The 9,568-nt window shown below is 45.1% G+C and overlaps 1 protein-coding gene across 1 annotated transcript in view; it reads right to left on the bottom strand.

The window, feature by feature from the left end:
- Window positions 1-1,407: 1,407 nt before the first annotated feature.
- T265_03659 (hypothetical protein) overlaps window positions 1,408-9,568 on the bottom strand; it is a gene marked incomplete at both ends in the record, with an annotated part of 10,864 nt that continues 2,703 nt past the window's right edge. The window contains one exon of the mRNA XM_009168201.1: window positions 1,408-1,793. Within this exon, the coding sequence (XP_009166465.1) occupies window positions 1,408-1,793 (386 nt within the window). The remainder of the gene's footprint in view (window positions 1,794-9,568) is intronic.

Raw genomic sequence — 9,568 nt, 5'->3', positions numbered from 1 at the left:
GATTTTCAAGCTTGGCTAACAGATCAATAACCACCATTTCAATTAAGTCTGAATACGTGTTCAACAATTGAACCGTTGTTGTCCATACAAATGACACTTGTTGACACGTACAGTCACGATCGGTCTACTATTTGCAAGCGACCGGTTTTCTCACTGATCAGACACAATTAAGGTCATATTAACGTAACACCAGGCGTAACCATAGATGGAATTCAGCTGAATCTTCGAGAGGAGGCTCGCGACTGCGTCATGCAGAAAAAAACCAACCATTTTCCCGCCATCTCGGTTTCGCAATCATGTCGACACGTACGCTGTGTTTTCCAACAAAGTAGCACATGAAACCAGTCTGTTGTCGAACGACCTTCACACATTTTGATTGCGAAATTATAAATGCTAGTTTGTCGGTTGTACTTTACAATTGAAAAACTGACAACGCCATCTTGCTTTGCCTTATTTAAAGTTAGGTCGACTGGTGGCAACACTGAAGCTAAGTCACGGTCAGCTTGTGATGCGCACATTTTTGGGGTGAAAAAATCTGTTCCTAGGTTTTCACTGCCCCGGAACTGACTAGTAGCGTGAGCAGATTGGAGAATTTTAATGAACATTTCAAACTGTGTGTGTGTGTGTGAAGCCAAAAAGCCAAGGAGCACTATGAATCTGTTACATCCCTACTGGAAATCATCAGCAGTGTACATATCAGGAGAATGTAGTGAAGAGTCTTGAAATCGCGACCCCCAAGCTGGTTGTTTGAAGAGCAGCGGCCGGCGACCAAGCAGGACAAAATATCCCTTGAAGTAATCAGTAACTCTTGTAAGTCTCCTACTGCGATTGGCTGAACCAGATAGTAGCGTGTTGGAATATTGGTACATACATACTGTGATGGAAAGGATTGATACTCTATTCATTATTCTCCTGTTTTAATATTTTGTTGATTCAACTGCGCGAGCCGTAGAGGATTATTTGGAACGGTTTGACATATGGTGTCTTACAAAATCCGATATGGATGATAAGAAATCCACGACATATTTCCTACATTTCGTTGGCAAGGAGGCGTATACGTTGATCAAGTATTTAGTATATCCTGAATCTCCAATCGATATTCCTTACACTGCATTGAAGAAAAAAGTCCTTCAACTCTTCAAGTCGATTAACTTTGTAGCAGCCGAAAGAGCTAGGTTCAATAATATTGACCCGCTCCCATTCGCAGTCGGTTCGTGATTTCGTATTGCAGCTGCAGACATAGGCAGCCAAATGGGACAACGATGCCCAATTGGAAGACCAACTGCGTGGTAGGCTCACTGATGGCATTCAACTGCCCGAATTACAGCAGAAGCTGATGATCTGTCCGGATAAGAAATTTCAGACTATTCGGTAAATGTGAGAATTAAGTTTCGCACGTATATCGGACTAACCAGACAAACTAGAAATCCAGAATTCAGCGCAGCGTAACCAGTAGCACGTATGTATTCGAATTGGCATATATATACCGCATATGGAATATTCAAACAAGGGAATAATGAATATATAAATGAATAGAGTATCAGTCATGTTCATCGCATCCGCCACACCTTGAATGAGCGTGTGCATGTTTATAGTCCAGTGGTGGTCTTGATCGCAATCTTTCGAATCTTCTTGGAATGGAAACTTCGGACACTTCACAGGTTGTGTGTTCTTTAGATACGTTTTGTTCGGATACCATAAGATCATCTTCAAAGGACTCATTAGTATTTGAAACAGCAGGAGTGCCGTTAACAGGCTGACATCTGGTACTGAACTCAACCTGGTCAATGTGTCTCCGGTGACAAGTTAGTTGTGAAGCATTCCAACGAGTTCATGCTGACTACTGTAGCAACCGAAATCATACACATTGCATAACATACTCAGTTTTACTCGCACAGAATAAGGCGAGGATATTCGAAAATTTATTTCAAATTCAAAGTTCAGTTACCCTTGAATGACCGACCAAGCTGATTCGTTGATACATATGTGACGCCTTTAGTCGGAGGTTTCTATTTCACCTTTGGTTTCCCAAAAGGGAAATGCAAAAACTGGCGTCGATAGGTCTGCTCTTGTCACCAACAAGACCTGACGGAGCCTGACAACGTTCACCTAATGTTGATGCTTAACCTTTGACGATCATTGCCATTTTCTGAATACCAATCACGCAAGGTGCTGGGAATATCCTACTTTACCGCACTCGTTTGGGCTCATAGGGTAATAGGAAACGGCTCAGCTGTCGATAATCTTTATACCAAACGCACCCGTTTTTCTGACCAACCATGCTACTTTACCTTGAGTACCTAATTCGTTGGTATGTCTATGCAGTAAGGTAGCAGATGAACTCATAGAGGCTACGTATGCGCACGTCCCTCCATCACTAAGTTGTCTAACACTTTTAGTTGTGGTGAAATTTCGACAGATACCCTTATGTGCACGTGTATTTGATTTCGACAGGAGATTCAGCTGAATCCAGCCCAATCTATCGTTTATAACGGGCAGGATGAGGCCGCCTCATGATTCCATTGGTATGATATCTCGGATATCGCAATATGTTGCTGTCTAGACTTAACACACTACTCATTAGGTGATTGAAAACTCTTCGACAGCTCAAGGCCGATTTTCTCATTCCATTTGTGCTCATCAGGTAGGCGCAGTCCCTGACAGATTCAGCCGAATTCGTATGCAAATCAGAATATTTGTTGTAATCTGTCCCAAAATCCTAGTCGCACAATCGTTTTGTCCTCATTGGGACTCATCAGCTGTAGTCAGAGGGGTGGAACGAGCTACCAATTTGGCAACCTGAAACTGTCAAGCAAATTATCACGTGACCAACACCTCTACTCCTCACTGATCTGCGACTGCAATACAGCCTCTTGGATAAGTTTCGAATTGACTGTTTTTAGCTCCTGGTTTCAGTCGCCACACTTGGGTGACAGTTTCTTTCTCCTGAGCGTGAATCGCAACTAACTCTTCGGGTGGTCCACTTTAAATCGTCCAGTTTTGGCTAGGATAAGACCATCACCGATTTCTACAGATAGATATCATCTCACGACCATCTGGGAAAATTTGCGCAGCATTTCAGCACCCCTGTTACGTCCACCCACTCCAAACTCCATCCATCAACAGGGGGCTTACTTGGGTTTTCTAAAGTTCAAAGGTTGATGACTAGGCAGCTTCATCCTCACCAGTGGCAGCTGCAGTCCAATAAGATGGATCTAATTTGCTCAACACGGAAACTATGAGGAGCAAACTAGATGATCATAATGGATTGTGAGAGTGGGTTGGTGAGAGAATACGCTGCCCTTCAAATGCATTAAAGCAGGTTCATTATTCTTGCCAAAAAATGGCGCTTCTCAACATGTTTACTGCAGCCATGTCTTTCATCAAAAGTTTGGCATCGCCGTACACATCCAGGATATCGACGTAATATTCTGATTATGACTTTACCTATAAAGATGATAGAAATTTCCGGACACCCAATGCTGTTTTCGTCCTTTCTGAGGTATCATCAGGCAGGCTTGGTCGCCCGGCTCCCATCAACCTGTGTAAGCAGACTGTACACCAAATTGTGCGTAAGTCGGCCGTTCCGCACCTACGGGCCAACAGAGAAAACCTGTGCAAGTGAACAGTCTGAGTGATTCGCAACGAACACGTGATCTGAACACATCGATTAGCCCATCGCTACTCTATGGTCCCTTGACCACTCCATGCGCTTTTGGACCACTTGTTTTAGCTATATAGAGTTATTATAATCCATATAAGTAGGCCCTAGTTTGACGATGAGATATGAAAAGGGTCATACATTCAGTTGAATATTCTTATAAACGAGCTATACAGTTGGTTCTCCGGTCACGCATTTCACATCAAACGAATCCTTGCTTCGAAGCCTTGAAATAGAACGCCAAATACATGGGGCTGCATTCCTGTGTCAGGTATAGCTAAGTCATGCGTTTTATCACACCTCCAGTTTTGCCTGACGCACCGTTCTGTGTTCACTTGCCAGAGCACTTTGCTTCGGTGGGTAACTGGAATCACATGATTCCATGACGACACACAATGATTAAAGAATTGAGTGCTTGCAAGCAACAAATTAGGATTATTAAAAACGTCCTCATGTTACCGCGCGGGGAATCTGTGAATACGTAAAACAGTTGAAACTCGACTGTATCTGCTTGCATGTTTATTTAAGACCTGATGTGTGCATCTCCCCCCCCTCTCTCCCCATTGCAGGTACCACGGACGAGCCACTACGAGCCCCGCACAGGACAAAGCAGCCTGCTTGTATACCCTCCTGGTTGACCTTGACCTAACTTTGTACCCCTGAATTCCGCTCTCGGTTTCGGTTGAGTACATGTGTGTTGTTGCCTTACTCCGGTCTTCTCTCCTGTGTCACCCGACCAGTTCGAATGTGTGCCGTGTGGACTCAGTAATACCAATCTCTGTATCTGCACATTTCGGAACCGACATGCGCCGTCGCTACACCCTCTCGAACGTCGAATACCACTGACTTCCTGATGTCCTACGCTACAAATACCAAAGCTCACAGTACAGTGGTGTACCAGTTGGAGAAACCATGGTTGTTTGTACAGCCCATAGCGTATGCCATTTCAGTTGGCTTCTAGATTAGTATTGGTAATTTACAACTTGCTTACCGGGCCTCAGCTCATGAGGATTCCGTCTGCTTTCGATCCACAAGAGTTCTCTACCTTCGGAGAAACACTGCCCTAAGAGAATTTCACGGCGTACATACTCCAACTGACCAGTTATAGACTACTGGACAGGGAAGCAAAACTCTCACATGCATCTTGTTTACAGAAACTGAATATCCATCTTCTCTTGAACGCGTCTTTCTGAACTTTCCTGGATATTCATTGACTGTTGCTCAAATCCAAGCACATGCTACAAAGCGACTCCACAAATTCTGCAACAGATCTCCCTTTTCAAGAGATACAAAGCGAAATCACAAGAAGAAAACATACTACTCGCATGCCCCCCTCATCAGTAGCATCACCGTTACACCAGTAATCATGCTTTGCTTGTAGATGGTCAATTGAAGATTTGAATACAAAGACACCATAGCATCATCAGGCTCTCAGAAACAAAGTTCCGCCTTACCGAACCGGATTTGACTGAACAGGATAATCAAATTAGGAGAAGAACCCATCAAAAATGGGGGAAATTGTTGTCTCCGGTGACTGCCGACATTTTCCCGGACAGCGAATCCCACGGTGAACTTTTCGCTGCTGTCCCCGGTCGAGGACATCTACTGAATCGTCCCAGCCCAACGGAAACATCGTTTCCAAAAAGCATCCTTTACAATGAGATGACCGGTTGAAAGCGATCATGAATGGATAACGAAGGACACGAGCAACTATTGGGTGACAGCGTTCTTCCAAAGATGAGCGGCGCTAGTTAATCGCACTACTGATCGACTGCGCTAGACCGAACGATAAAATTTAACTATCAGCCAGAGGGACTTGGGTTCGAGATGGTCTACAGAAGTTTCCTGAGGTGCGCACTGCCGGTAGTTCCCAACAAGAATGAAACAGCACTTCAAGGCATAGATTGGTGACGAAATGTCCGTCAAAAATCGCCAAATCTCCTCACACTACTTACTAACAACGACCGCCGTCAAGGTCGCTTAACTAGATTGCCTCTATCTACCAAACCCGATTTCGCCCTGTTTAACGACTTCCTTGAATCGAGACTATTTTGTTAACCCAAGGCAAGTGAATCGCCAAATGATCGTCTTTGCATTCAGAACACAGTCCGTGAAAAACCCTGACGGTGGAACGCTAAAATCAGCTGTAGTTTCCCAAATTTCATTTCAAATCTCAGTATTTTTCGTTGAGTTGGATTTTTCTAATTCGAACGAACTTCATTTCCAGTTGCTAATCCTTGACTCGAAGCCACATCGGCCCGATTAGATTATCCGAAACGTGAAAAAAGCACAAAAATAAATTGGTTTTCTTCGGCTAAGCTCAGAAATAGGACAGAAATGAATTAAATTAGAGCACTGTGTGGGACAGGCGGCCGGACTACCCTGGTCAAACTACGTCATCATGATATCTGGACTCGGTGGAATTCTTAAAAACAACCATGGGGCAAAAAACGATCTTGGAGTAAAGCAAGACTGCAGATAACAGTTATCATTAGTGAAAAATAGTGTGGGATAATTAGCGAAATACACTCATTTGCAAACAAATTTGGTTTTTCTGCCAGAGACTCACCTGGAACCCAGCTGAATCTCTGGCTTGTGACGTTCTCAGGCAACTGAATATGTTGCACTAGGCCGCCTCATGTTTCAGTCGCTAAGATATGCGAGAAATCGAGATACTTGTGTGTTCGTACTGCACTACTCATAAGGTTGCTGAAAATTCGTCGACAGCCCACGACCTGTTTCGCCCTTCTTGAGGCTCATCAGGTAGGCGCAGTGCCTGAGTTTCCGCCAACCTTATGTTCTTCTTGAAATCAAATTGCGCGAAATTAGCGAATATAAACTCTTTCGCAAACCAATTTGGTTTTTCGAGAGGCTCACCTGGAATCCCTCGTTTGTGATGTTTCCGGTCGTGGGCTGTCGACCAAGTTTCAGCGACCTTATGAGTAGTGCATTAGGAATACACATGTGGGATAAGTTCCCAAAATGTGAATGATGCTAAACACTACCAAGGATCTTTCTTGGTAAGCTGTGTCAGAGAGCTGGGCTCACTTAAATAGCCTAGACAGGAGCCTAGACACGGGCCTTCCCGTTAGTCAGTGCACGAGTTACCTGTTGAGCTATCCACCTGGAAGCTCGTCGTGTTTTCTGAGGCCCGTCCTAACTCATTTATTCAGTTACTTAAGCATGCCATCCTGATTAACTTCACTGTAGGAGAGCCTTATCCAGTAAGAAGAATACGTCACTCCGAATAAATGTTCGCCAAAGAGATTAAACTATTCTTTTCGTGAATAGACTGGACCCTCTCAGGAAAGGGATAACCCCTCCCTCTGTAACCGAATGAGCCATACTAGGAGTGCTCGTCAAGCACTTACCCATCAGGTTGGTCGATAGTCTGAGGTCTGACTAACGCAGTTTCCTGATCTATCAGGCTGGGGGTTGTGAACTGTTCATTGATGCACTGGCGTTTTTCACCACCGCCTTGCGGTCAGGCTTTCTGACCCAAAAGATTTTGTACAGGACTCCCTGGCAGTATATCGGTCCGCGTACCTCCACGACACCTACAAATAAGCAAACTGTCATGCCACCTAAGTGGGCGAATCATCAGCGTTGATGTTGCTCTGCCAATAACGAAGATGTTCCAGGTCAGGTTGCATCTTCAGGTACACTGCTCTCCGCCTACGTCAGAGTGACATCAGCGACAGATACCGAAAGAATAGGCCATGCAAATTAAGCAGGAGATAATAACGTTTGCTACGGGACAGAACTACTCCGGCACACTGACTGGTCGAGCGAGAACTTCCGTTTGCCGGTCACACGGTTTTATCGCTGCGCGTTTGGTGTCCTGCTTTCGTTTCGTATTTCTCCACATTGACAAGCCTCAACAGCTGTTAATCTGGCTTAATTCACACGAGGTAAGCTATTTGTTTATCGATCGGATGTCCTTCCATAGCTCGATCCGTGCATCACATACATTACTCGGTGCCTTGTTGACAGTTCGGTTTGACAGCTGGCATTTATTCGGTTCGCTTTTCCCCTCAGACTTCCGTTCGGAATGTGCACGAGAGCTTCCTAACTCATATCTCGCACTGTTTCACACACTACTTGATTCGATAGCTCTCCAGTTTGTTGCTCTTTGTCGAGTGTTTGGCCACATTTTCTGAACAGCATTCCACCACTGTCGGGATGGCAATTCATTCAAGCACAGCAATACAATGAATACGTATTCGACCAACTTGACAAATGATGTTTGGCTCAACGGGTTACACTCCAACGTACAATCTGTGGGTGTGTACTGGTTCCATACAAGTATTCTAGAACGGCTACCCCTTGTCCGATTACACCGAAACGGACACTTTCATGGGGATCATTTAGAGAACTGATTGTGGGAATTGCAGAACAACCTTTCCTCGGATATAACTCCTGTTAGTTCACAAAAAGGGGATAGACACTTGGGCTCGCTAGCGGTCTTTCTGAGGTTTGAATCCCGGACGTCCATCTGTCGAAGCGAGCGCAACCAAATTACCACGGCCGAATAGGCGATGTGATTAGTTTTGCTTAACGCACCCACTGACGATTCAGTGATTCTCCCGGTTTCGACGATCGACTGACACGGCTGTCAGAACTTCTCGATCAGATAAAACCACGGGCCGTTGAAACCCGCTGCACAGTTTTCGATGGTTCTCTCTGACCCACTCGTGCAGAGTTGGGCCACATTCACTAACTGCATAGAAAAAGAAGGGGTGATGTTCGGACTGTGCTGCCTAATTCACTTTACACGCAATTCGTCAAAAAAGCGTCTATCATGGCCGTCGTCAGCTGTATAAACTGTGTTCATGTTGTACAGTGCCCAAAGCTATCACAGTTTCGTTCGTCGATGAAGAGGAGGGATATCTTTTTGAGAAATACACTCATTTGCAAATCAATTTGGTTTTCACGAGAGACTCAGCTGAATCTCTCGTTTATGACATTCCGAAAGCAGTCCAAGTTGGGTTCAAGCAGATCATAAGGTTGACGGAAACTCGGAGACTGCGCCTACCTGATGAGCCCCAAGGAGGGCGAAACCAGTCGTGGGCTGTCGACTAATTTTCAGCAACCTTGTGAGTAGTTTCCTTTAGGAGGGATATCTGCTCTATTAAACGGAAGTTCAGGGCAGTATCATTGGCAGATCCGAGTTGATGCGTTAACCGCACCAATGCTTGTTCCGTCGCGCCTCCTGTTCAAAAAAACAGTCAATTTGGGCAGACGGTAAGAAGTGAGAAATCAAAATTCAAAGTTTCGGAGACCATGATGGTGACAGGACCACCAAACAGAGGTCGACGTTTATTTGTCAGGCCGATAGCTGAGACCGGTCACAGAAGATGACAAAGAGCTTGCTAAAGACGACCATAACTGAATCGTGGGACAGTGAGAGATACCTGTTGCTTGGGGAGAAAGTTGCTTGGGAAGAAAACCAATCCTCATTGTAATCGATTAACTGAAGTCCGAAATGTCCATCAGATCTACTAGCCTATCTGTCCTTGCCATCTATAGAGAACCACAAGATTCACAAGCGACCCGCTCACACCGGACTAAACTGTAACATTTCGAAAAAATAATCCTTTCATTGTTTTCGGAGCGTTGACAGGATGGTACTTCCATTGAAGAATGTGTCCAGCACCAGAAGTTGCGTCATTTGGGACATGTGTTGCGTATGCCGAACCATCGTTAGATGTTTTCCATGCCCAACCCAGAGTGGCGCCAACAGAGAGGTGGCCAACCCATGACCTGGCAGAGGAGTATGAAGGAGATCACGAAACGCTTGGGTGCTGTCGGTGCTACTCGCCTTCCAGGATGGGGACCGCGTGATCCTCACTGTGCCTGGTTGGAGACACTACAAGATATGGCTGCCAACCGATGTCAATGGCGTTC

The sequence above is a fragment of the Opisthorchis viverrini genome (genome assembly GCF_000715545.1).
Source record: "Opisthorchis viverrini unplaced genomic scaffold opera_v5_53, whole genome shotgun sequence".
Taxonomy (NCBI): domain Eukaryota; kingdom Metazoa; phylum Platyhelminthes; class Trematoda; order Opisthorchiida; family Opisthorchiidae; genus Opisthorchis; species Opisthorchis viverrini.
This window is presented reverse-complemented; position numbering and strand designations above follow the sequence as displayed.